Here is a 27,331-nt window from a genome sequence, read left to right as displayed (position 1 = left end):
GAAAATGATGAGCGGTAAGCTCGCTCAGTAAGGCGTTGGTGGTATGATGACTTGATATATGTCTTGTATTCGTTGGAAGGATGAGCCCTGGCCCTTGTTTAATCAGCCAGCTCTCCATTTTCGTACTAAATGGTTTGAATAGCGTCTATCGAGGATGAACGATATCCAGACCACGAACCCAATGTTTCTTCCCAAATTTTAGTCTTCTTAGTCCACAGTCATTGTGATTCAAGTGACGAAGTCCCAACGGGTCTGGAAGCGCAGTTCGACAACGTATAAAGAAGCCGAGGTTGCCAAGTTGTGGCTTATTGACATGGCGATTCAGATAGCTCAATCCAGAGGGGCCAGGGACTTAGATCAAGCCATTTCATTGGTGGCAGAGCCCACTTGGTCTCTTCGGGAAAAACTTGGGGAAAAGGAAAAATTCCCTTCAAAGTTTCGTACTTCCCAGGCTTTCAACCCAAGTCCTCGATTGCACTCAGAAACTTTCCACTTTCATTGTATGATTTGTTTCGAGCATACTCTCGCGCCTTTATTCCGAGCAAAGCTGTGGCGCCAAGCTGGCAAACCGCCCACCACAACAAACATTGCTTCCACCTGGGCGCCCGGAGACTCGAGCAAACACGGGGGAAACAGGGAGACACGCAAGATAGACCCGCAACCGAGCGGTTTCCGGCGCAACCCAGGACCCGTAACTCAGTTGGTTAGAGTGTGATGCTTATACTTCGTGATCACCACGACAGTATGCTTCTTCAAAGTCGAGAGTTCGAACCTCTCCGGGTTCAAATCTTTTGATTGTTTTGCCTTTATTCAAGACATACTCACTCCTTGTGAGTGGACTATTTACTTTTGGCCTCAAGGAACCGTGCCGGCAAGTTTTGGGCCTGTTTTGCTGCGTTGAAGGTGTCGCGATGCACCACGCAACACTGTAAGCCGCTAAGGTACTGTCGCTTGAGGAAGCCAACTACCAGTGACGCATAACATCACCACATATGATCTGATCACTTCGATACGATTCTGCTTTGAAACAGGATAAATGCCGTTTATATGCGACCCTCATTGGTAATTCGTGGCAGCGTTCCATAATCCGACACAGTCATCATTTTGACTTGTCGATGCCGAAATGCTGTAGACCACCCTGTCAAATTGCAGGCTCCCGGTCTATGTCGATCCAGCTTTTAAGACTATTCGTGTTCACAATTTCACTTCGATCGAGCCGTGATAATGCGCGAGTGAAGTCCCGCATGTACTCCACCGCACGACGGGCAGGCCGTTCATGGGCTTCGAACGGACAGTTGAGTAGTGTTACAGCCACATCGCGGACCTTGTACGCCTGGAGAGATGTGATTAGAGACTGAACTTTGCACAAGCTGGGATCGAGCGTTGAGCATACCAGGTAGAGTCCGTTTGGTTCCAGGTGAACATATGGAATACTGTGTAGCAAGTGCAGCATTTGACGGCAAATGTCCTCACGCTCAGCCCAGTTCGCTTTCAGGGCGGTCGACACTTCCTCACGTCCAGTTGTCGAGGGGTTGGCAATCGCGCTCTCTTGAGTGACACCGTCGACTTGTTCTAGCAGCAAGCTCTGCAACCACAGATGCGTGACATGGATGTTTGCTCTCATGATCTCGGCTTGGCCCTGGAGCACTTGTGAGTAGGATCCGGCCTCCGGAACACGGCTATAGTCTGCCGGGCTGCCATAGCTCGACGCGGCAGCTGTACCTCTTTCATCGTCAAATCGCGGCGTGCTGGGGGCCGCATCGGTACCCCTATCGTTGGAAGCCCATTGCCGCATGGGACCCGGAACGTCGTCGAGCATGTATCTCATCTCTTGGAGAAGATCGCGCATGCGTGCGAGACGGGCGGCGGGGGTGCGACGGAGCTCACATTCGCAGCCCAATGTGGCTATGGCTTCTTGGAGACCCTTGTGGAATACCCGGGAATGGATGATGAAGCCGCTGGTGAGTGTGAACATGGCTCGGGGTTCCTGCGCATGTGCGGATGGTGTTCCATGCGATGCCATTGGAGAGACGGGGTCTAGGATCCTGTCTCTGAAGATATGTTCATCGTCGATGTCGAGGGGCATGAGAGCGTCGTAGTTGACCTCGCGTAGCTCACCAGGCCCAAAGTATGTCAGCCGTTCCCAGCGTCCTGCTTGAACTCTGGTATGCCTGGTAGTCGTTAGTCTTTCATGATCGAAGTGGTATACTAGGGATGAGACTTTGGCTTACGCGTAGCCATAGAAGAGCATCCAGAAAGCCTTCTTCCGTAACTGGGTCTCGATGCAGTTGAGACCCTCATACTCGGAAATGCGATGCAGCCCAAGAAGTCGCGAAACTTGCAAGTACTCCACATCGAACATCCGGCTCCGGTTGACCTGACCTGTTTGAAAGCAGGCGACGGAAAGGACATAACACACCGCCCATTTCCGATGGTTAATGTGGTCCCAGTAGTTTGCAGTCCGTTGTCGAGTACATATCTCCGCGCAACAATTGATCATTGCAGTTCTATTTTCAAAGCGCATCGCAGCTTCGGGGTCAACTGCCCTATAGTCGCGGAAGCGCGACGGCAACAACCCGACAGTGAGCGCGGCTAAACTCATGAGGACAGCAAAGAAGTCCGGATCGGTTATGTCCCGATTTGTGGCCAGATCATGACGGAAACTGGGCCGATGGACCACAGGCACCAGCGGGTAGACCAAGTCGAGGTAATCTGCCATCAAGATGTGTATAAGTGCTCTTGAGCACAACTCATCTGTTGGGAACCCAACGCCGGCTACCGAGGGGGATTCCGTCTGGGCCGGGGCTGCGGCACGCGGAGATGGGCCATGAAGGGCAGAATGAGGAGGGCCATAGGGAGACCTGGCTTGTGAAGGTCTTGATGGAGGAGTCTGACCTGACAAGACGAGGACAGGCTCAATGCTCACTGCAGGCTCAGGAACTTGTTGAGATTGCTGCTCGACAGTCTCTACATGATGAGTCTCCGCTTCATTGGGAAGCTCACTCTCGCTCCTATCAGACATTGATGGGAGACGTTTCCTGCCAAGCCAGTAAGTGAGTGACTCTGAGTAGAATTTACACACAGAACGAAAACCCCCTGCTACCCCGGATCTTCATACCTTCGTTTAGGTCCCCGCGGCCTCGTGGGCACCAGGAAGCTGCATGGTATGCCGAGTCTGCAGCAATCACGACACTGCGTCGGAGACGGCCCCTCAGCATGGGGCGAAGACCCGTCAAAGTGGCATTTTCTTCTCCGAGCACGACAAGCGTCGCACGCTCTGCTGGCGATGCTCGATCTCACCGCTGCCGTCGACGATAAGCCTGTAGTCTCATCTGGCGTTTTGCTAGCAGCCCTTCGAATCGCAGTTGGCGAGACGCTGACGGACGCAGCCTGAGTGCTCGAGCGACGGCGCATGCTGGTGGAATTCGGACCGATAGGGATGGTGGTGCCGCACCCATCCTGCCGGGATTTCTGGAAAACGTGGAGAGGGAAAATGAGGGGGAGAAATGTGAAGAATGCGGAGAAATGGGATGAAAGGGGGTTGACATGCTCCCTTTTAGTGTTATTTGATCCCAACGCTAATTCATGGTAAATGGGACTTGATGGAGGCGCGTTGTGGCCCCGGCCGATAAATCCCGGGGTCCCCAGCGGATTTCCCACTCTCGAATGGGGTTAGACATGGGATGGCAGCTTTGCGCGTGATCGGAAGATGTTTTACCACCAGGGATGACTCGGGCAACGCCCGAAGTTTGTTGATGGGTGATCGCGGCGAAAGGCCGACAATCTCTGAGATTAGATCCGTCAAGTGGGATGGCACGACTCAAATTAGCATACGGAGGTTCTCGAGTGGAACCTTTAACGTGAAGTCCTACGAAGAAATCTGCAAATCACCAAGATTACTCAGAAGGCACATCCCCCTGCCAACTGCTTTGATCGTCACCAGTTATATTCAACATTGAAATGTGCTCTCATGAGCAGAACATGCGTTATGAGGCGTTTCTAATCATCGTCTCAACGCACGATGTCTAATATCCCATCCACTTATGTACAAATGCATATCTAAGTCTATTCGTCTACGCCCGCAATCCCTTCCATGTCCTCGACTTCTCCACCTTGACTGTCTTCTCGAGGAACTCTCCACGGCTGCTGGTTCCCACGAGAATGCCGTAAGAACCGGCATCGCTACGCCAACAGTCTTCCATCTCGCTCCAGTAGCTCGTCGCACGCAGAACATCCAAAGAGATCTCTGCCGTGGCGCTGGCTCCAGCTTCCAGCGTGACCTTTGCGAAGCCCTTCATCTCCTTCTTGGGACGGGTTATGGTATCGCGAGTTGTGCTGGTTAATGGCGTGCGCGCCGCCGGTGTGACGTAGACCTGAACGACCTCAGAGCCGGCACGAGAGCCAGTGTTGGCAATATTGACGCGGACGGTGAGGCTATCCGCCTCTTGAACCGTGATTGTGTTGTTGCCATTGGCGTGGCCATTCGTCTGGGCCGACGCATCAGACACCTCGAGATCGGAAACCTCGAATGTCGTGTAGGAAAGGCCATGTCCGAAGGGGAACAGGGGCTCAATGTCGAGCGTGTCATACCAGCGGTAGCCGACGTAAACATCTTCACTATACAAGCAACGGCCATTATCTGAGCGGAAGCTTAGTGCTGCGGGGTTGTCTTGTACTCGGCGCGGCATTGTAAGGGGAAGCTTTCCGGCCTGCGATGTAGCTTGTTAGTAGGGTAACTTCACGCTCTCCGATAGTACCTGAGATAACTTACCGGGTTGACCTCTCCAAAGAGTACATCCGCAATGCCGTTACCAGACTCGTTGCCACCAAACCAAGCATGCAGGACGGCACCGGCCTGGTCGATCCAAGGCATGGAGACCGGCGTACCGCTCTGAACGACAACAGCCGTGTTAGGGTTCGCCGCCAGCACAGCAGCAACAAGCTCGTCGGTGCCAGGAGGCAGAGCCATCGTCGTCCGATCGAATCCTTCAGACTCCCATTCGCCGCTCAGACCGGTGCACACAACGACCTGGTCGACGCTCTTGGCGACCTCCACGGCCTCTTGGATCGCGGTAGCAGGCTCGAGCTTAGGGCAGCCGCTGAAGCGTACGCCGCCCTGGCCAAAGTCAACGGTGCCGGAGGCCTTGACCTTGCTGGTGGCCGAGCAGCCGAAGCGCACCAAGACGCGGTAGCTTCGTCCAGCATCCAGGTGCATGGTGCCCGTCTCCTCGACTGTTCCGCAGCCGAGAAAACTGCTGCCCAGGCGCTGGTTCTCCACGTTGGAGACGACCAGTTTGCCGTCGATGAAGAGTTCACCGGTGCCATGAACTGAAAGGCCAAAGTCCCACTCTCCTGATCGCTCGGGGACGAGCGTGCCCTCAGTCTCGGCCCACCAGATGGGGTTGAGGTCGGCGTTCTCGTAGTCGACGAACCAGATGTTGGCATCGTCGAGGACGCGCTCCTCAAGGGGTGTCCGACTGTCGGCTGAGCTGGCGGTGTCCTTGGGTGGGGGGTCGTTGTAGATGCGGAGCACGAAACCCCTTTGCTTTCCGTTTGGTGTTCTGAGAGCCTTGCCAAGTAGAGGCAGAGACTGATGACCGTAGGCACCTTGCGAGAAAACGACGTCGCTTCCGAGGGACTTGACGCCCTCCAGAGGAGTGACGGTGTTATAGGCTCTGAGTCCGGCGCTACCACCGCCGCAGTAGGTCGCGATGTTCGCGTTGGGCCCGATGACGGCGATCTTCTTGTTCTTGTCAAAAGGAAGGATGCTTCTCTCATTCTTCAGGAGTACCAAGGACTTGGCGGCTGCTTCGCGTAGGAGCGCAATGTGCTCTGGTGTGTTCGCCTCGGTTTCCGGGGCGTTGGGTGGGATTGAGGTGTTCTCGAGGCCTTGCTTGACCAGCTTCAGGACGTTTCGCACCGCCGAGTCGAGCTCTGATCGCTTAACCTTGTTAGACATGATGGCGTGGGAGAGAGCTCCGGCGCGCCATCTGCTAGGGCCCGGCATCTCGAGGTCGAGGCCTGCCTTGATGGCCTCAGATGTGCTGTAGGTTCCGAACCAGTCGCTCATGACCAGTCCGTCCCATTTCCACTCGTCGCGCAGGATGTCCTGCAAAATCTTCTTGTTCTCCGCCGCATGGACACCGTTGACCTGGTTGTAGGCGGTCATGATCGCGCGGGGCTTGCCCATCTCAATGGCGATCATGAAGGGAAGCAGGTAGATTTCGCGCATGGCACGGTCGGTCACAATGGCGTTGACAGCCATACGCTCGCTTTCGAGATCGTTGCACACAAAGTGCTTCAGCGTGGCTGAAACGCCTGACTCTTGGACTCCATTAACGTAGTTGCCGGCGAGGATGCCAGATAGTACCGGATCCTCGGAGTAGGACTCGAAACCACGTCCGCCCAGGGGCCCACGCTGGGTGTTGATTGTAGGGCCAAGCAGGACGTGGGCGCCCTTTGCGTGGGCTTCATCTGACAGCAGTCGGCCGAGCCTTTGGACCAGCTCGACATCGAATGTTGCGCCGATGGCAGTTCCGCACGGAAGGCACGCGGAAGGGGTGCTGTCGAAGAAATGTGTACCGCGAACGCCGTTGGGGCCGTCAGAGAGACGGATCGGCTTGATTCCCAAGCGCTCGACTGTTGCCGTGTGCCACCAGCCAACGCCTTTTTCTAGTTAGAATTGAGTACGAGTGATAGTTTTTGGTAACTGACCAGCCGTGAGTGAGATCTTCTCCTCCAGCGTGAGCTGTTCAAGAAGTGCTTCGACGTCCATGATGAAACGTGTGACAGGAAGCTGGTGTAGGGAAACAGTTCAGACGGCGAAGAGACAAATTCCAACAACAAGATCCGAAATTCGTCTGAAAAAGAACAGAATAGACACCAGCAATTGATCAAGAGAGAAATCGAGCCGATCGACGGGCGCTTCTCTTTATTCCGAGAGTCCAGAGCCAACGCGGGGAGCCCCAAGTCTCCAGCATGGTCTCTGTGTCTCCCCTCAACCGCGGGGTTCTGATCCACACGTCGGGCATAAAGAATCGCATTCCGAAGGCCATGACGTAGTCACACTTGAATCAATGAGTATTCTGGGTCTTTACTGTCCACTTTACTGCTTCAGAGTCGCGTGGATGGTGAGCCGACGCGCCGGAAATCTGGTCACGATGGGGAAACGGTTTCGAAGGCGGAGAAATAGAAAAAATGGTCTGAAAGCCGGCCTCAACTGCCACGGCTTAGTGGGGTGAGGCACAGGGCAGTATTTGGTCTAAGCAGATTCAGCTATGGAAAAGCCAACGCCAGCCAAGAACATATTTCTCCGCCTCAGTGTTAGCCCCCTTAGTCTCCTGACTCTTGAAGACCTCAACTCTGACTATTCCCGTCATCAAAGCATGAACTGACTCAATTCTCCGCCCCCGTGTCCTCCTTTCTCAAGATCAACCTTACAACCTTACGACTACTTCGTAAACCACTTTTACCAATGTTTGTCAAGTGGGTCGTATGGGCCCCCGCGACGGCCTGCATTGGAAGCGTTTTCTCCATGGGGCGTAACACTGGAGAGTTCTGGCCCCTCCCCAATCCCCCATCCGACCCAAATCTGCGTTCCGGACGAACACGCGACGACCGGGGCATCAGGATGCCATGCTCCACCTCCTTGGTTTTTTTTGTACGCAAACCGCAAGCCAAATTCCGACTTGTTTCCTCTGTTGTCACTTGTGAAGGGAGCATCGATTGTATATAGACCTTGCCTTCTTCCCCCCTGGACTGTGTGGTGTGACCCTGCTTCACGGCGCTCGCAGGCTCTAAAGAGTCCAGACAACTTGACGACAACATCTTTGAGAGTTCCTCTTTGGATCCGGAAACTTCTGTCCCTAATCCTTTTGCCAGCCTCTCTTGCGACCCTGATAACCCAACGTCAACATGGGTAAACCTGTTGAGGACCTGGCCGTGATCCCAGGCGATGACCTCCCTTGGTGGAAGCACGCCCACTTGCGGAAGCTCAATTTCATCACCTTGTCTATGGTGTTGTTCTGTGTGTAAACTCGGCTCAACAAACAGTGACCTGTTGTAGCTAACTTTGACTTCCCAGCTTCTGCCAATGGTTACGATGGATCCATCATGGGCGGTCTCCTTGCCCTTCCTCGATGGAACGCCTTTACGCACAACCCCTCCGGCGCATACCTTGGTTGGATCACAGGTATCTACTGGCTCGGAAACGGTATCGCCTTCCCCATCGCCGCCATATGCTCCAACCGTTGGGGTCGCAAGCCTGGCATCTACGTCGGATACTTATTCCTGATTCTCGGTGTCGTCATGCAAACGGCAGCCCAAAACGAAGCGACCTTCACCTACTCCCGTCTCTTCATCGGTATCGCCGCCTCGTGGCTCGGAAACTCGGCTCCTCTCTTGATTAACGAGATCGCCCACCCGAAGCAACGATCCATCGCCAATGCCCTATTCATGGTCGGCTGGTACTTTGGCGGTACGCTCTGCGGTTGGGTCACTTTTGCCTGCCGTGACATTGCCTCGGACTGGTGCTGGCGTATTCCCGTCGTTCTCCAGATTGTCCTTCCCTTCGTTGCCTTGCCCGGCTTCCTCTTATCGCCTGAGAGTCCTCGTTGGCTGATTAGTGTTGGACGCGTCGAGGAGGCCACCGAGATTCTGGCCACTCACCACGCAGGTGGTAACAGAAACGATCCCTTGGTAACCTACCAAGTTGTTGAGATCCAGGCCACCATTACCGCAGAAAAGGAGGCTTCTTCCAGCGCTTCGTATATGGATATGATCAAGACACCAGGAAACCGTCATCGCCTCTTTATCTCTGTTACTCTCGGTATCTACGCCCAATGGGCTGGTAATGGCGTCGTGTCATACTATCTCCGTGAGTTTTGATCGATAGCATCGCATTCCTTGTCTCGATAGCTAACATCTGCCTAGCTCGTACGATATTTTACCCTAAAGACACCTTTCTATAGGTTGTGTCCATCTGGCTTTGCTAACATCTGTCTAGTCATCCTAAACTCGATTGGAGTCACATCAGTCACGAACCAGACCTTGATTTCGGCTTGCCTGAACGTCTGGAACCTGCTGTGGGCAATCGCTGCCGCCACCAGCGTCGACAAGCTGGGTCGCCGTTTCCTGTTCTTGACTTCTGCCAGCGTCATGTTGGTGAGCTTCATCATCATTACTGGCCTCAGTGGTTCTTTCGCCACGACCCAGTCATCGGCCATCGGATCCTCGGTCATCCCATTCTTGTTCATCTTCTTTGCTGGATACGACATCGCCATGTAAGTTTATGTCTTCTGAGCCCATATAGAGCCAATCTCGAACTCGCGAGAATTGGGCGGTCTTGTCAAGAGAACACTCACTTACATGACACTAGGACTCCCTTCCTCACGGCCTACCCTTGCGAGATTTGGCAGTTCAGCCTCCGATCCCGAGGTCTCACCGTCACCTGGTGCTCAACCGTCATCGCTATCTTCATCAACACTTTTGTGAACCCCATTGCACTGGAGGCTATTCACTGGAAGTACTACATTGTATTCATCGTGATGCTCGCTCTCCTTTGGATCACCGTCTTCTTCGCCTACCCCGAGACTCGCGGACACACTCTGGAGCAAATGGCTGTCATCTTTGACGGTGATGATGCTGCGGTGCCTCCTGCGGCTGCTGTGAGTGAGAAGACTGAGGCTTTGGTCACTCATGGAGATGATGAGGATAAGAGACAGTACCAGAGCGATGCTGAACACAGAGTTTGAGGCATTGCAATTCGCAAAGCAAGGAGCGTTGAAACTTCAAAGTGAATACCCATGTCGCATTTAGTATAGTAATAGTACTATGTAATGCATCTAATGAGTGTTATCCCCTGAAATTGGTTCCTGATGCAAGTTCGATGTTGGGTTCCCGGCCCATGTTCTGATATCAACCCTGTTGAAGAGTAGAGACCAAGTAGCTGTGACAGTCAGAAATAATGGAGAACACACAAGCTATCGTGCCAATTATGGTAAGTGACTATTGGCTTGGATGCAGCGTGACAAGCGACGCTATTGGTGCACCATGCATGTTACCTGCATGACTAGGATTCACGACACTCAGCTGGGTCCTCAAAGTCAAGCACCCGGCCCAAGCAGCATAACCGTTGATTATGGGCGAGGATATTCTGCCAGCAGCTCCCGCTATTCTGCCACCAAGTGTGGCTGCGGCAGGCCCTACCTCCGACCACGGAGCCCAGCTGCCCATACCTACCCACTTACCTACCTACCTACCCACTTACCTACCTACCCACCCACTTACCTACCTACCTACCTATAACCACTACTTCGTTAACCTCGCCGTCGCTACTGCCATTAATTAAAACTATTCTTAATATTAATATACTATAAAAAGAGAATAATTACGAAGTTAACGATCCTTTTATTTACTAATATACTATCGATTATAATAATTATAATTATATAAAGTATAATTACTTACTTTATAACTAGCGCTTCTCTAGCTTACTTAAAGCTAGAGTAGTATTTAACGAGGCTACTTATAAAGCTAACTTCGTAGTCTAAATTATTTAATATAAGCCCTCTGCTAGGGCGCTAATTACTATTATTTATTATTATATTTATAACCCGCGTTATAATTAAAAATAGTAATATTTTATAAAGTTAACTTATTTAAATAAGCGTTATAAATCCTCGACTTTATTTATAAACTACTATTAATAAATCGCTACTAGCTTTTTAAATAATAATTAGCTCTTTTGTTCTATTATTAATAACTTCTATAACTACTATAACTACTTATTTAGTAATACTAACGCTTTTACGTATTACTACCGCGCGCTACTACGTAATAAAAAAAACTAAATTATTAACTAATAAAATAAGGGTATTTAACCTATTTAAATCCTTTCGAGCTTATAATTAAAAAGTAATAATTATCATAGTATTATTACCCGTAATATACTTAATATATTAACTATTTACTGCTATAACGAATTAGGTAGTAATACCCTTATTAAGTAGTTATTTAACTAATTATACGATTTAATAAAGTACTAGTACTATTTTTAACATAACGACGCGGGCTATATTATAAGCTTATTTATCGTACTTACTACCGCAATTTCCCTACTTCAATAATATCTAGATATTCTATTCTAGCACGTATAGCTTTAACGAGGTAATGCGGGATATTCTTATATAGAATATGAAAAGTGAATATTCATATAGAAGCAAGAATATATGAATATAGGGGAAATAAGCGTATATAAAAGAGGTTTTTGTAATAAAGAGAGTAATATAGTTGAATTACTATATGAGAAGTTGCTTGCTTAACGAAAGGTCTAGGTAGGCAAATACACGCCTACATATAGGCATAAAAACCTCCTACTAGAATATTCCATTGCTTATTAATTATGATATAATTAATAAGCATATACGTAAGTGAATGCGTAATCGTAGTACGTAATTCCGCCTCGAGTAAATTCCAGATTATTCAGTTATCTTCCAGTACTTTCCACTGCTCACGTAAGCTTATATAAGCAGTATTGCTTACATAATCAATACCTATAATAATCTACAGAAATCGTAGATTAATATGGTATATAGTTTGCTTACGTAATATTGATAATAAGGCGAATAATAAGGTAAACAAAGTTACCTTCGTAACACTCCCTCTTTTGCCTTATTAGCTATGTTGAAATAGCTAACCAAGTACCCTAGAGTAGATTTCTAGTACCCTAGAATAGTTTTTTGGTACCCTAGAACAATCTTTTGGTACCCTAGAGTATTTTCCTTAAAGTATTCATAAAAATATAAGGAAAATAAATACCTATATTAGGGGTATAATATAGGTTAAATAGGGTTATTAGGATCGTTTAAGCCTATTAGCTTAACGAATTCCTTATGTTTAACCCGAGGTAAGGGTTTTGTTAACCCATCGGCAGGCATTATAGTAGAAGGGAGATATTCTACTTTAATATTCCCTTTTTCTACTTCCTGTCGAGTATAATAATAATATAGGGCAGTATGCTTAGTCCTTTGGTGATATTCAGGATTATAAGCAAGAGATAATGCCCCATTATTATCGGTTTTAATAGTAATAGGTTTAACTTGATAACCTATTTCCGATAATAAATTCTGAAGCCAAATAGCTTCCCGAATAGCTTCCTGAAGTCCATTAAATTCAGCCTCTGTAGTAGAAAGTGCTATAGTAGACTGTTTTTTAGACTTCCAGCTAATCGGACCTCCATTTAGTGTAAATAAGTACCCAGAAGTTGATTTTCTAGTACTTTTACACCCGGCCCAGTTAGAATCAGTATAGCCTACTAATTCTACAGGCCCAATATTACCATTATAGGTAATATTATAGTGAATAGTGCCACTAAGGTATCTATAAATACCTTTTACTACCTTAAGTAGGTAAATAGTGGGCTTATGGAGGTATTGGGAGACGAAAGAGACTGAAAAAGCTAAATCAGCCCTAGTCACAACCATAGCGTACATTAAAGATCCTACTAGGTGCTGGTAGGTCTTTAATAGCTCTTTTGAAGGTAAATAGTCATCTTTTTCGTTCCCTAAATCACTATTTAATATACCCGGATTTATAGGTATATTAGTGATTTTAGCTTTGGAAAAATCATTATTATTAAGAATTTCCTTAATATAATGACTTTGAGAGAGAGAAATAGTCTTATTAGACCGATTTCTAGTAATTTTGACGCCTAGGAAATTCGAGGCTTCGCCTAGGTCTTTAATATCGATATATTTCGATATTTTACCCTTAATTTCCTCTATATATTTAATATTTTTATTAAATATAAGGAAATCATCGACGTGGGTAACAATAAAAGCAGGATTTTTGAAATCCTGGTTGAAATAGGTAGCCTCATCGGATTTTAGAGGTAAAAAGCCTATTTTATTAAAAATAGACTTCAGCTTTAGTTGCCATTGTCTAGGGCTTTGTTTGAGCCCATATAAGGCTTTTAAAAGCTGTAATAACTGATTTTTTGATTTATCCCAATTTATAGTATTTAAATTAGGGTATTTTTCAAAAAATTCAGTTAAAGGTATATTAGAAGGGTCTATATATACCTCTTCTAATAAATCCCCATTTAAAAAGGCACCAATAACGTCAATTTGGTGTATATGCCAGTTTAAAGGGGCAGATAGGGCTATAAGTACCCTATAGGTAGTAGGATTACTTCCAGAAGCAAAAGTTTGGAAATAATCGACTCCATACTGTTGTTCGAAGCCTCTAACTACTAATCGGGCCTTATATTTATCAATATTACCAGTATTAATATTGATTTTTCGTTTAAAGACCCATCTAGTAGATAGTGGATTTTTATTAGCTTTATAGACCTTATTTGGGTCTATAGCTAATAAAGTACCCTTTTTAATAATAACCTCTAGCTCAGAATATATAGCTTTTAACCATTCTGATTTTTCTGAGCTATTTAGAGCCTGTTTTAGTGTATTAGGCTCTGGAGGTAGGGTAATACTCTGAGTAAAATCTTTATATTTAGATTTTTCTTCCTCAGATAATTTGGGAATTAATACCTCTATTTTAGAAGGTATTTCCTGAATATCTTCGATTTTATCAAAAATTTTAGAATATAAAGGAGGATTTACGCTTTCTACCCCCTCTATTCTATTATTTTGAATAAATCGAATATGCGAAGTCCGTAATAATCGAGATCGAAAAGGATTAGAAGGGCAATATATAACATATATATTATTACCTTCTTTTCCTAAATATATACCATTTTGAGTATAGGTATACATTTTATTCGAAGTGACTCGCTTTTGAGTAGGGTAATAAATAAGTACCCTAGAGCCGATTTTTCTTAGATTAGATAAATCCGGCTTATTATTTCTTTTTGGGAAGAAATAATCGAGAAAAGCCTCGATAGGGGTCTTTTCAAGGCGTATATTAGCGGTAAAATTAACTAATTTAGTTAATTCTTTCAAAATTACGTCCCATAAATATAGGGGTAATTTCTCTGCTAATAAAATAGTTCTAGCCTTTTCGATAAGGGCCCTATTAGTCCTTTCGGCTATACCATTTTGCTCGGGCGTATAGGGCGTGGAAGGCTCTAAAATAATGCCTTTTTCGTTAATATAGGGTAATAATTCCCCTATATTGAATTCCGTACCATTATCTAAGCGTATATACTTAGGGTAGGAATTAAACTGGTTAAAATAAAATTCCAGTTTGTTTTTGAGAATATTAATTATATTCTCTTTGGTTTTTGAGAATTCAACATCTCGAAAACCAGTAAAATCATCCGTAAACGGAATAGCGTAATTATTTCCACTAATAGTAGTAGGGGTAATTTTAACTGTATCAATACAGACCCTTTCTAGTGGAAATAATGCCCGATTATAGTTAATTTTAGGCTGTTGCCTAGTTAACTTAGCTGTAGTACAGCTCGGGCAATTTAGGTCTTTTTCCTTTAATTTGTCTAAAGGAATTCCCTTAGTTATTTTCGCAGTTTTTAATAAATAAGGGTAAGAAGGATGACCTAATTTTTCGTGCCATTCCTGGGTGATTGAATAGGCCTGATTATCTGAATTTTCAGATAAATAATCAGTATTTTTCTCTATATTACTATTATTAATAGTAATATTATGAAGAGAATTTTGAATGGATTCTAAAATATTTTTTAGATCCAAATACTGATTTTTAGGGTCCAAATCGTTTTGTTGGTACCCTGTAGTAGGCCTTCGATTTTTCCAAGCAATATTAAGGAAAAATCCATGCCTTTTGAAATCCAAATAAGCAAATACATTGCCCTCAGAATCCACTAAATAATTCTTTTCAATATATCCACCATTTTTGTAGTGTAATATACCTGAAAAGATATTAAGTGGGAATTCTGGAATATATAAGGTATTTTTTAACCTTATAGGTATAATTTTACCCCGTAAATAGATAGGTAAAATTAAGTCCCCAATACCCTGTGGGTAAACTGGGCCAGCTCCGGTTCGAATAGGGGGTAAATTGTCCCTATTATCGAAATTTTCGAATAAATCCATACTATTAGTAATATGGACTGTTGAACCCGTATCATACAACCACCTTTCAGTTGTATTTGTGCCCATATTAGCCGAATTATTGGTATTTTCTCCCGAAAGGCCCAAATTATCATTTGGAGTCGAGTTGGGTAATATATGAGGGAGAAAAGGTTGATAATTTTCATCAAGTGGGTCTATGGTATAGTGGTCGGAACCACTAACCATATAATTCCTTGATTGTAAGGGCTGAGGGTTCAAATCTCCATGTGGGCGTTGGTTTTTCGTAAAAAGATTGGGCTGGTTTGGTTGGTTTCGGGGCTGGTTTCGGGGTTGGTTTGGTTTGGGTTGATATGAGGGCTTATTTGAGGGCTTATTTGGGTAATTTGAGGGCTTATTTGGGTTGGTATTTGGGTTGGTATTTTGCTTATAATAAGTCTTAGACTTATTATACTTATTTCGAGAGTATTTATTACTCTTAATAGTATTACTAGACATAGGAGTATCGATTTCTCTCCTATTTTCGTCTAATATATCCGTAATAAGAGCCTCTAAAGTAGGGGGCTCTTTAAGTCTTAAATTAGACCTTTGACGATCAGCCCAAATCGGAAAGATATTAGTTAGGGCTGATATAAAGACCGTTTTTTGGTCTATATCCTCAATAATAGCTCCTACGCTTTTTAATTTGGAAATATAGCTTTTAAATGAGCTAATAAACTCATTTAAGCTATTAAAATGCTCCAATCTAATAGCGTGGAATTCGAGGTATAATTGTTGACGTAGAACTGGTCCTGTACCCTCATAGGATGCTTTAAGGGTATTAAGAGCCTCTTTTGGATCAATTTGATCAAAAATAAGTGAAAGAGGCTCAGGTTGAATATTTTGCCTTATTAATAATAAGGATTGGGTTTTTTGCTCTTCAGTAATATTTTCATATTCGTTTTCAACTTCGAAATAGGTATTTAATTTCAAAAGTCGAAGATAAATATGAAGAGTAGAAAGCCAAGTAGTCCAATTTTGACTACCTTTTAGGCGTTGATTTTCAGGCATAAGGCAGCCTGTAATTGCCTTGATAATATCCGCCATTATATATATTTTAGAATATATATAATATAAATATATACTAGTATTGTTCCTAGTATAAATAAGCTTACTTTAAGCTTAGAATTCAAGCTTGTTTTTAAGCTTGAAAATAGACTTATTTTAAGTCTAAAAATATATATAAGAAAAAGTCTATTTTGACTTCTTTTTCTTATAAATAGATATTTAATAAAAGTAAGTATATAGTATAAAAAGGACTTACACTTCGTCTGCCTTTTTATATATATAAATCCTTTATTAAATATAAAGGTCGATTTCGAATTTTCGAATTCGAAAAAGTGATTTTGGGCGGAGTAAGATATCTCAATATATGAATATGCATATACCGGATAAAGGCATATACCTAAATGATAATAGGTATGATATAGGTAAATAAAAATAGAAGAGCTCGGATAAGTGAATAATATTCACTTAAGTAAATAAAACCTCAGTTATATAATAACTGGGCTCATAACCTCTAGCACGTATAGCTTTAACGAGGTAATGCGGGATATTCTTATATAGAATATGAAAAGTGAATATTCATATAGAAGCAAGAATATATGAATATAGGGGAAATAAGCGTATATAAAAGAGGTTTTTGTAATAAAGAGAGTAATATAGTTGAATTACTATATGAGAAGTTGCTTGCTTAACGAAAGGTCTAGGTAGGCAAATACACGCCTACATATAGGCATAAAAACCTCCTACTAGAATATTCCATTGCTTATTAATTATGATATAATTAATAAGCATATACGTAAGTGAATGCGTAATCGTAGTACGTAATTCCGCCTCGAGTAAATTCCAGATTATTCAGTTATCTTCCAGTACTTTCCACTGCTCACGTAAGCTTATATAAGCAGTATTGCTTACATAATCAATACCTATAATAATCTACAGAAATCGTAGATTAATATGGTATATAGTTTGCTTACGTAATATTGATAATAAGGCGAATAATAAGGTAAACAAAGTTACCTTCGTAACATCTATTAATAAATTCTATATATAAAACTAACTAATTTAATATACTATTATTTAATATTTATAAAGTAATTAATAATAGTTATACTTTCTAAGTTACGAGCTACTTTCTATTTAGTAAAAAAGAAGCTAACTATAGTTAGGTTATTAACTAGTTATTAATATTACTCCGGGCCTATAAAATTCCCTTTTTATAAGTTACGTATACGGATTACGAGATTATTTTACTTAATACCCTTAATAATAATACTTAATTTAAAGTAGTACTATACGTACTCTATTATTAATATATTAACTTTAATATACTAGCCCGGACCCGGCGTTACTTTAGCCCGGCTACGAGGGACGAGACTAATATAGTTATACGTAACCCTTATTTTTAATAATTTCTTATAAATTAAAATAATCTCCTTTATAGCTAATTGTTACGAAGGTAACTTTGTTTACCTTATTATTCGCCTTATTATCAATATTACGTAAGCAAACTATATACCATATTAATCTACGATTTCTGTAGATTATTATAGGTATTGATTATGTAAGCAATACTGCTTATATAAGCTTACGTGAGCAATGGAAAGTACTGGAAGGTAACTGAATAATCTGGAATTTACTCGAGGCGGAATTACGTACTACGATTACGCATTCACTTACGTATACGCTTATTAATTATATCATAATTAATAAGCAATGGAATATTCTAGTAAGAGGTTTTTATGCCTATATATAGGCGTGTATTTGCCTACCTAGACCTTTCGTTAAGCAAGCAACTTCTCATATAGTAATTTAACTATATTACTCTCTTTACTACAAAAACCTCTTTTATATACGCTTATATCCCCTATATTCATATATTCTTGCTTCTATATGAATATTCACTTTTTATATTCTTTATAAGAATATCCCGCATTACCTCGTTAAAGCTATACGTGCTAGACTAATTAATAACTATATACTATAACTAATTATTTAAATTTTAAATTACTAAGTACTTTATAGTAGTAGTTAATTATATTATTAATACTTAGCTTAAGTTATAATATAAGAAACTTATACTTATTTAAGTTAACTAAATTAGGTACTTTAGTTACCTAACTACGTTAATTATTAAATCCTTATATATAAATATTAAAGTACGAGTTTATTATTATACGGGTAACTTTAAAACTATATTTAATAAATTAATTATTTTTTAAATAGGTTAAGCGGCTATAATTAGCGCTTATTAGACCCGTCGCTAGGTTAAAGTATCAAGTATTATTACGGGATTATTTTAAAAAAAAGTATATTTATATATATATTATAATACCCTTAAGTAACTCTTATAAGAACTTAATATATTAAGTAAATAGTTAAATTTAAGTTTATTAAAGAAGCTATTAAAAAAGTATATATACTACTTAATTCGAACTACTTATAAGCTACTTTACCGCTACGTCCTTTAGTAATATATTAAGGACGGTACTTTAATATTATTAAAAAAGATCTATTTATATTAGTTTTAGCGACGCTTAGAGCTTATTATTAAAAATAATACTTCTATCCCCCTACTTAATCCCTTATAAATCCGAGGTGAGGGTTACTTATAGGGCTTTATAATAAGTATTATAATAATTATAATAAATAAGTTAAAAAAGCTAGTTATTAATTAAAGTACCTCCTCTAAATAAGAGCCCTTTATATTTAAGTACAAAGAAGCTACTAAACGCGCAAAAGTAATACTTATATTAGCGCCGCTATTATTAATAATATTTTTAGTACTAAGTAAGGCTACTTCTACTTAATAAAGCCTTAAAATTATACGAATTTTAATATATACGAGCTTAATATAAAAATATAATAGAAGTATTAAAAAGCTATTATTAATAAAGTAACTAACGTAGTTAATAATAATATAATTAATTTTATAAGGGCTTATTAGCTACTAACGCTTATAAAGTCGCGATCCTAATTAATTAATAATTTTATATAATTAAACGTATTATAAAATCTAACTAACGAGGATTATACTTATAATATTAATCCTATAATAAAAAATAAAACAAATAAACTCGTTAATAAGTACGAGGCTAAAATAGAGTACGAAGCTAAAGTAAAGGAAGTTATTAAATTACGGGCTATAAGCTATATAAAATAATTAATAATTAATTAAGTAGTTAATTAAGTAATTAATTAAGCTACTTCGTTAATTACGTCGAATTAGGCTAATTCGTTAATTACTATACTTTTTATTAAAATAATTTAATTAACTATAAGTTAATTAACGGCCTTTAATTAGTCTAATCTATTTAAATACTAATTACGTAGAGCCTAGTTTACGTATATACCCGAGACCGGCGGTCGTGTAGCGGCCGTAGCCACACTTAGTGGCAGAATAGCGGGAGCTGCTGGCAGAATATCCTCGCCCTTGATTATCGTACGTGTTCCGCCTACTTTTCAGTCCGCTCTGCTGCTCTTTGGCAGGGAGCTCCACGACGAGCACGATATCTGAAGCGGACTTGCAGGTCACCAAGAATTCCAGGTAGCAGGTTCACCACGCAGCATGTCCATCCGGCTCATCGATACGGAGACTCTCCGGTCGAGGCTCTTTACCGCCAGTTTAGCGCCAGCTTATGCTATTCTCTCGCATACATGGGGCGAAAATGAGGAGATCAGCTTCCAGGAATTCACGCAAATTAGTGAAACGCCAGATCACAAGGCATCGCGGAAGTCTGGCTATGAGAAGATCGTCGCAACATGCCGCGAAGCCAAGGCCAACGGCATGGCGTACGCATGGATCGATACCTGCTGCATTGACAAGACAAGTAGCGCCGAGCTTGGCGAGGCGATCAACTCCATGTTCGGCTGGTATCGTGATGCCGAAGTATGCTACGCCTTCCTCTCAGACTGGCCAGCTGCCGGTGACGACGGTGAGTCTACCGACGATGCGTTGAAGGACTGCAGATGGTTCACCCGCGGCTGGTGTCTCCAGGAACTCATTGCGCCAAGGGTTCTCCGATTTTACGACGCGAAGTGGAACTTCCGAGGACACAGATCAGACTTCAGGGCCGCCATCTCTAGCATCACGCGGGTGGACGCGGACGTACTAGGGGACTGCACACTCCTTGAGTCGAAGCCGGTGGCGCGTAGGATGTCATGGGCATCGAGACGGACTACAACGAGGGTTGAGGATATTGCCTACTGTCTCATTGGAATCTTTGACGTCAACATGCCGATGCTATATGGCGAGGGCGATAGGGCATTCCTTCGTCTGCAGGAGGAGATCATCCGGCGTTCAAACGACATTTCCATATTCTGCCACGCGCCGCTGCGCCCTGAATCAACGACAAGATTTAAAGGGGAAGAAAACATGCCGCAAGATCTTTCAGACCTTCATTTCTGCGACATGCTCGCCAAGTCTCCAGAAGCATTTTCTGAATCCAACAGTATCTCGCGTATTAGAGGGACGTTGCTGGACGGACGAGAGTTTTCCATGACCAATCGCGGGATCCGATTCGGCCGGCGACGGTTTTTCGAGGTTCCGGAGATCAACTGCCTAGGGATGAAGCTTGACTACGCGGCTTCGCCAAATTGCAAGAACCCAGAGATATTCAATGTTTTTCTTCGGAAAGTGGGCCCGAACCTATTCTCGAGGGTACTGCCTATGGCAGCAAAGTATCGACATACGCGTGTGGAATTGGATGACGCCCGAAGAACTATGGTGGTAGAGGAAGACGCCTGCGTGATCTCTAGAGTGACACCGTCTATTCAGAGGCAGATACAAGAATCCGTCACCAGGAGAGTAGATGTATATCTACAGATATTACAGAATCACGAAGAGCATCTCAAATTGCAAGTCGTGGAGGGCTTCCCCCCAGATCGTTGGGATAGTCTGAACAGAAAGTTCTTAATTCCTAAGGACGCGCCATATAGAACGAGCCTGCGGCTTAGAATAGCCTTGGGACAAAACCACACTGATGTCTATCTCACCTGTGGTATTCCAAGCACCGGCGGAAGGGACGGACGCAAGCAGCCATGGACTGCATTCTCTACCTCTGATTGTAGACAGTTGTGGTACAGCGGCAACTGGGGAGATGATGATGAAAGTGAGATGGCACAAGCAACTGCCCAGTACCTTACAAGCAACATGAAGGCATTACTCAAGGCTCGGATCTGTCAGGAACCTAGGAACGTATGGGGTTCCATGCCATTCACGTGTAAAATCGAGGCTTATCTGGCGCTGTAATTTGGCCGAGGGCAAATTTGACTTCTTTTGCATCTTCAACTTGGGAAGTAGTGAAGTTGACTTGCCGAATGAATACCTGCTGTCTGGTAGCATCGATAAGACAGTCTTCCCGGCATCTAACTCATAGTCCACATGAAGTCATCGGCTACTTGCATGCATCACTACTCACTTTTGACTTGCAAGATGTACTATCTAAACTACCTATCTCAAGCCCTCTGTCTTTGCGACAGCAGTTTTAGCCGCTTGCTGCAGAGCATCCCCAAGGTCCTTAGGCATACTGAGGAACGGTGAGTGGCTCGCCGAAAGGCTAGCCGTGAAAGAGCTGGGAGAAAATTGAGAAGCCATCATGATCTGCAGATCAAGCGGTATGGCTTGGTCATTCTCAGCAAAGATGTAACCCATCTCAAATCCTTCGTTCCAAGGTTCGAAGCTGGATTTGTCTTGAAAGGTCTTGAAAGGCTGAGGACGTAGGGCCTCGACGGCCTCGGCAGCGAGAGCGGGCTCGACATCGGCATAGAATACGGAGATCGGATCGAGAGGTGAGATAAAGCCGTCCTAAGAGGTGAGAGTGATGAGCTAGTGTCTCTGACTTTCCGGAACCTGCATGTGAATGTTGTCCCACCTTGACGTCCCACCAGGGCACTGAGCCCGCGCCGTCGGAAAGAGCTGACCCGGCACCAATGGCAAAAGACGTCATGTACACGACCATGAGAACGCCGCCAGTCTTGCTCTGCGCAACTCGATCTTTGTAGTTAAAACCCTCTACCGCGTTCGCAGTAGGGACACCGCCATAGGAATGCGCAACCACGACAACCTCACGTCCGTCGTCGATGAGCTTCTGTAGCTCGGTGCGGACGGCTGCCGTGTCTTGTTCCAATCCCACGTTCACATCGGTGCTACCCACGCCGGCCAGTGTAACTGTTTCAGTACTGAACCCCCGGCCGTGGAGGTCATCGCGCAAGAGGTCAAAAGACCATGGGCGATGCCAGGCGCCCGGTACCAGAAGGAAAGTGGGAGGCGTACGAGAACTCATTGCGTCGTCGATGATGGTTGCGGTCTCAAGAAGTTGATTTAGTTTGAAGAGGGTCCGGCTGAACTTGATGGTGAGTGAGAGAGAGGACTGAGATGAGGAAGCTTAATCGGGCAAGAGACCTTGATCAGGGGAACACCATGTTACTTATTATTTCATTGGACCGGGAATTGAATTTGGAAGGTGTTCAAACCCTGTTTCTTTAGTAGGCGGGATATGAACCAGAGACCGGCGATATTGGGGCGCATTTACGTCCAGACGGGCCCTATTTCGTGGGAATTGAGCTAGGGCACCTGGTAAGTTAGCTTGATTGTGTTGGTTGGTGACTTGAAGTGGATATCGCACGACTCAAGCAAGCTACAGTGACATTCCCAGGGCGGCCCAAAACATGCCATTTTTTTCGCACTACGGCCAACTCTTAGGGTCCTTGTCACAATTCCCTCCAAGTCCAATTGGTGATACTTGACGAGTAAGACGAATGCCGACCAGTCGTTATGTGGACCGGTGGGTTGATGTTCCAACGGATAGTGTAATAGGTAATCGGTGGTCCCAGGTTATGCCCGGATCGTGGAGAAATCAATCTCGATTTTGTACCTGGCGGCCCCAGTTTCCGGGCGCAAGAACCAGGGCCAAGAGCCTAGTTCTGTTGCATCTTACTGTTATGAATCGAACCGAGTCATTGGCCAGCATGGAACGGCAAGTCTCGGTTTCCGGCTGGTCACACATAAACATGGCCATTGTCTGGTTCGGGCACCCAAAAAAATGTCTGAAAGTCTAATCTGACAGATGTCTGTTCTTTCTTTTCCAGCCCAGGCACGGAATTCTTCACAGAGCTGGAGGCAAGATGGCCTCTCTGCCAGTTCCGGATGGCATAGATCTCAGCGAGTCCAGAGTTGCTAGCATCATTGGTGCTCTCAGTTGCACGTGGGCACTCGCAGCCATCGCAGTTGCGCTTCGGTTTCTTGCCCGACGAATACAATCCAACAAGCTTTGGTTGGAGGACTGGCTGATAACTGTTTCCTTGGTATGCAACGAAAATCCGTGCCTTTTTGAATTTTTGATTTCTATTTTACGATAAAAGTGCACGAAGGCAATGCATGTTCGCTGACAATTCAATTTCAGACCGCAGCAGCTGTGCACGTTTTTATAAGCATAGGATACAGTAAGTCAACTCCATGAAGTTCGAAATCGCAGTTCAATTATCAAGAGCCCGAGTTCTACTACATTTCAATACTGGTAATCTGACTCTTTTGTAGTGATACCGAATGGTACCGGTGAACACATTTGGGTAGCGCCAACCTCGGCGACAAGAGCGTGGGCAATTGGTCTTTTCGTATCAGAAGTAGCGTACACAGTGACGTTATCAACAGTCAAGTGGTCGACATTGGCGCTCTACTGGCGAATATTCAATGCCCGTAAAAGCATCAGATATTACATCTGGGCTTTGGCCGGCATCGTCTTAGCTTGGTTTATTGCTGTTGTATGTTGAAAGACTGCGACTCCGAATGCAGTCTAGGTTTTTGAAGATCTCTGGGGAACTTCACTAACAAAGCTCGCAGATTCTCGTCACGATCTTCCAATGTCTCCCTGTTCATGCCTTCTGGGCACGCTACGACACAGTCAACCCCCTGTCGTCTGATCAATACACATGCGGTGTAGATGTCAAGATGTTCTTCAAGGGAAACTCTATTCCCAATATTATAACGGATGCACTAGTTGTGTTATTACCTATCCCCTATGTGTGGAAGCTACAGCTGCACAAAGCACAGAAGTTTGCCCTTGCAGGTATTTTTGCGCTCGGCACTTTGTGAGTAAATTAGCAGTCTGCGATATCTTCAGGGGAAGCAACAGCTGCTGACGAAGTTGAACAGCGTTACCGTAGTCTCTATGGCCCGGTTAAATGTGATTCTTTCAGTCGACCTCACATCACCGGACATTACCTGGAATTTCATCGACACCATTATCTGGACTAATGTCGAAGCCAACACGGCTATTATCTGCGGTAGGTCCTCTCGTCTCACGGTCAGCCCAGAAACTTTACAATGGGATTCAGCTGATACGTCATTTGCCGAGAACTAGCCTGTCTCCCATGCCTGAAACCGATCCTCAACCTCGCGCTGAACGGCCGACTGAAATCTTCAATCAAACGGAGTGGCCAGAACTCAGGCGGACAATACATACTCAACGACCGTACGAAGCCCAGCACGGCAAAGGGAAGCAGTTATCTAGGAGGCTCTGGTACTGGGGCGATGCGAAAGGGGCTCGGCGGCGGCGGTGCCGAGGACGAGCGTCCTTTTACTCGACTGAGTGAACGTGATTCTGAGCCAAGTATTGATGTCGCAAACGATGACGGTGACAGTGGGCATGAAAGTTTGAGCAAAGGGAGAGTGATTATAGATACTCAAGGTGCAAGCGGGAAACCAGCTCCATAATTATCGTCGCACTCAGCTTCAATCAGCTTCAATCGACATTTTTGGTGAAAGTTTGCATAGCAAGTCTGGTTTCTGAAAGAAATCTTCTCACGTGTAAGGCGAAGTGCTCAATTACAACGTAAGCCCGACGAACTCCATTTGGTCTGGTGGGTTCGATCTCATCCCCTCATCCCCATGCCCCCTGGATGCAGGGCATTGGCCGTGATCCTTGCTCTGATGTGAGCCCCAGTAGGATGACCCAATCGAAGTTATCGAACGACAAAAATGTGTGGCAGAAGAGCTTGCCGGCGAGGCAATCGCTTTAGAAGCAGTCCTTAGAGTTTCACCGACGACTGCAGATAATGAGAATGCTGCTGCACCAGCAGTACCAGTAGCACCGGCATCGCTGGCTGCTGCGTCGTCACCAGCTCCTGCCGCCCTAACTGTGGCTGTAGAGGATCCGGACCCATCCACTGATGGCTACGAAAGCGGTGGCGATAGCAGGTCCAATACCACGACTTCGCTATTTTCAAGCGTTCGTGACTATGAATGGGGAAGAAAAGCGCCGCTACCACAAGTTCAAGCAAGGCCGTTGCCTATGGCCAAATGATGAATCCGAGCAAGATCGCGAGGATACGAAGCACGCTTTGGTAGTTCACATCTGCGATGGGGATCTGCATAGCGCGCCTCTTCATAACCCCCCAAAGGTATGACATTGGTACCGGTACTAGCATCTGGGCTATCGACAGTGTGTAAAGAGACTTGTCTATTAATTTCGAAACGGTATTGGCAGACCAGATGTACAAGTGGGTGACAACTATCCGGAAGCACACGTAATCGGAATTGATTTGAGCCCTATCCAACGCGGCTTTGTGCCGCCAAATGTCAAGTTCTTGGTCGATGATGCTGAGGCGGAGTGGTTGTACCCGGATAACTCGATTGGTTTTATTCACCCGCGGCACATGGCGCCTTTCATCAAGGACTGGCCTAGGCTTTTGCGTCAAGCATACAGGTGAGTTTTTACACAGATTATGGAAACAGATAGTAGGGCGAACAGTGCTCACTATAGCAGAGTGTTGAAACCGGGCGGCTGGATCAAGCTGCAAGAGCTGAGATGGAGATTTGCTTGCGATGACGACACGACGACGCCTGACTACGCCCCGTCCAGAATGACAAATCTCATCGAAGAAGGTCTCAGCAAGTTCGGCTCCGAGCTCTACGCATCAGAGACCAACTCGGAACGTCTCAGAGCTGGTGGATTCGTGACGAAAGTTCACAATATCAAAAAGGTGCCTTTGGGTAGGTGGCCCAAAGATGACAACTTGAGAACCATTGGTTTGTATTCTCAGGTGGTCCTGTATGATGGACTGCAAGCTATTACTATGGGTCCTCTGACGAGAGGGCTGTGATGGACTCCAGAGGAAGTCGAAATGCTGCCGATGCAGGTGCGGAAAGACGTTAGGAACTCAGCTTTCCACGCGTGTGTATACTATCACGCTTTATCTGGACAAGAGCCACTGCAAGAAGCTTGAGATTTGGCTTAGGTTTTATGTTCAATAATTAGACTTACGCATGCATACTACCTGTTGGTATACACGTAGGCAGGTCAGACCTTTCGGTCGCGACTAGGTCAATAGGTCAGTATAGGTCTATTGCGTGTGTATGCTTGGGTGATATCTCGCAGCCAGACGACGTGGCCTTCTCGGATCAGGGTCGGGGCCAGGGCGAGAATTAGACGTTAACTAGTTCTTTAAATTATCGGTAACTATGTGAGGATCTCCTTCTTCCCCTCGTTATTATACCCTTATATAACTAAGTAAGACTTTTTAATAGGGTTAAGTCCTAGGTTCTTGATTTTATTAATAAATCGAGACTTAAATATCCTTATATTCTTATATTTAGGGCTAAGTTAAATAAATTTAATTACCCCTCTTTTTACTAATTTTAAAAACTCCTTATTAATAAATTTTATAAAAAGTACTCTTAAGGTAATAATAATACCCTTATTATAAAGCTTAGTAATTAGTTTAAGATTTACTTCTTTTTTAAATATAAAATAGGCCGTAGTTATAGAAATATTATTATAGCCGCGCTATATTAATATTTTTTTAATCTTCTTATTTTATAATAGAGGGTCGTTATTAATTATAATAACGATTTTATTAAGGACTTTATTTATAGCGGCGTTATTATTAGTTAATTAGTTAACTATATATTATAGCTAGCTAGTCGTAATAAGTATATTAATAAAAGTTAAGGCTACGAGTACTAAGTAAGTAGTATTATAGTTATAAATAGCTTCTCTAAAACTATATTTATATGTCACGAAAGGGATCTCGAGGCAGGTCGGAACGCTGCTGTATTGACCTAATTGACTTGAAGACTTAACGTAAAGAAGGAAAAAAACAGAACAGTGGGCAGAAGCTGGCGAGCTGGCCCTTTGGGCCCAGCGGTCCGGCTCGTCACGTGACCACCGGGAGCTCAGCCTCGCAGCCTGAGGCTGAGCCACGGGGCCCACAGGGGCCCTGATGCCCACTGCCGTGACATATAAGTTATAAAATAAATAAAGCTTTAGTAATTAATCGTAGTTTTATTA

The 27,331-nt window shown here is 44.3% G+C and overlaps 6 protein-coding genes and 1 non-coding gene across 7 annotated transcripts; 4 read left to right on the top strand and 3 right to left on the bottom strand.

Moving 5' to 3' along the window:
• Positions 1–685: 685 nt before the first annotated feature.
• On the top strand, positions 686–785 carry CLUP02_tRNA098. Its single transcript has one exon. It is a non-coding gene; the product is annotated as a tRNA-Ile (tRNA).
• Positions 786–1,141: 356 nt separating this feature from the next.
• CLUP02_05848 (uncharacterized protein) lies at positions 1,142–3,414 on the bottom strand (the record flags this gene model as incomplete). The annotated part of the gene is made up of 5 exons (XM_049284853.1): positions 1,142–1,333; positions 1,394–2,162; positions 2,232–2,382; positions 2,476–3,038; positions 3,119–3,414. The coding sequence occupies 5 exons, from the start codon at positions 3,412–3,414 to the stop codon at positions 1,142–1,144; spliced, it is 1,971 nt and encodes a 656-aa protein (XP_049141996.1).
• A 659-nt stretch (positions 3,415–4,073) lies between these two features.
• CLUP02_05847 (beta-glucosidase) lies at positions 4,074–6,775 on the bottom strand (the record flags this gene model as incomplete). The annotated part of the gene is made up of 3 exons (XM_049284852.1): positions 4,074–4,709; positions 4,772–6,666; positions 6,715–6,775. 3 exons carry the CDS (start codon positions 6,773–6,775, stop codon positions 4,074–4,076), a joined length of 2,592 nt encoding a protein of 863 aa, XP_049141995.1.
• Positions 6,776–7,914: 1,139 nt separating this feature from the next.
• CLUP02_05846 (sugar transporter) lies at positions 7,915–9,752 on the top strand (the record flags this gene model as incomplete). The annotated part of the gene is made up of 4 exons (XM_049284851.1): positions 7,915–8,026; positions 8,084–8,875; positions 9,005–9,281; positions 9,377–9,752. The coding sequence occupies 4 exons, from the start codon at positions 7,915–7,917 to the stop codon at positions 9,750–9,752; spliced, it is 1,557 nt and encodes a 518-aa protein (XP_049141994.1).
• Positions 9,753–19,611: 9,859 nt separating this feature from the next.
• Positions 19,612–21,294, top strand: CLUP02_05845 (uncharacterized protein; the record flags this gene model as incomplete). Its single annotated transcript, XM_049284850.1, has 1 exon — positions 19,612–21,294. The coding sequence occupies one exon, from the start codon at positions 19,612–19,614 to the stop codon at positions 21,292–21,294; it is 1,683 nt and encodes a 560-aa protein (XP_049141993.1).
• Positions 21,295–21,495: 201 nt separating this feature from the next.
• On the bottom strand, positions 21,496–22,327 carry CLUP02_05844 (uncharacterized protein; the record flags this gene model as incomplete). Its single annotated transcript, XM_049284849.1, has 2 exons — positions 21,496–21,849; positions 21,917–22,327. 2 exons carry the CDS (start codon positions 22,325–22,327, stop codon positions 21,496–21,498), a joined length of 765 nt encoding a protein of 254 aa, XP_049141992.1.
• An 841-nt stretch (positions 22,328–23,168) lies between these two features.
• CLUP02_05843 (uncharacterized protein) lies at positions 23,169–26,144 on the top strand (the record flags this gene model as incomplete). Its single annotated transcript, XM_049284848.1, has 9 exons — positions 23,169–23,348; positions 23,447–23,486; positions 23,581–23,804; positions 23,884–24,131; positions 24,196–24,326; positions 24,404–24,694; positions 25,032–25,270; positions 25,626–25,747; positions 25,808–26,144. 9 exons carry the CDS (start codon positions 23,169–23,171, stop codon positions 26,142–26,144), a joined length of 1,812 nt encoding a protein of 603 aa, XP_049141991.1.
• Between the last annotated feature and the right edge of the window lie 1,187 nt (positions 26,145–27,331).

The sequence above is a fragment of the Colletotrichum lupini genome, chromosome 3, assembly GCF_023278565.1.
Source record: "Colletotrichum lupini chromosome 3, complete sequence".
NCBI classification, from domain to species: Eukaryota; Fungi; Ascomycota; class Sordariomycetes; order Glomerellales; family Glomerellaceae; genus Colletotrichum; species Colletotrichum lupini.
The sequence above is the reverse complement of the archived record's forward strand: the minus strand, read 5'-3'. Positions and strand labels throughout refer to the sequence as shown.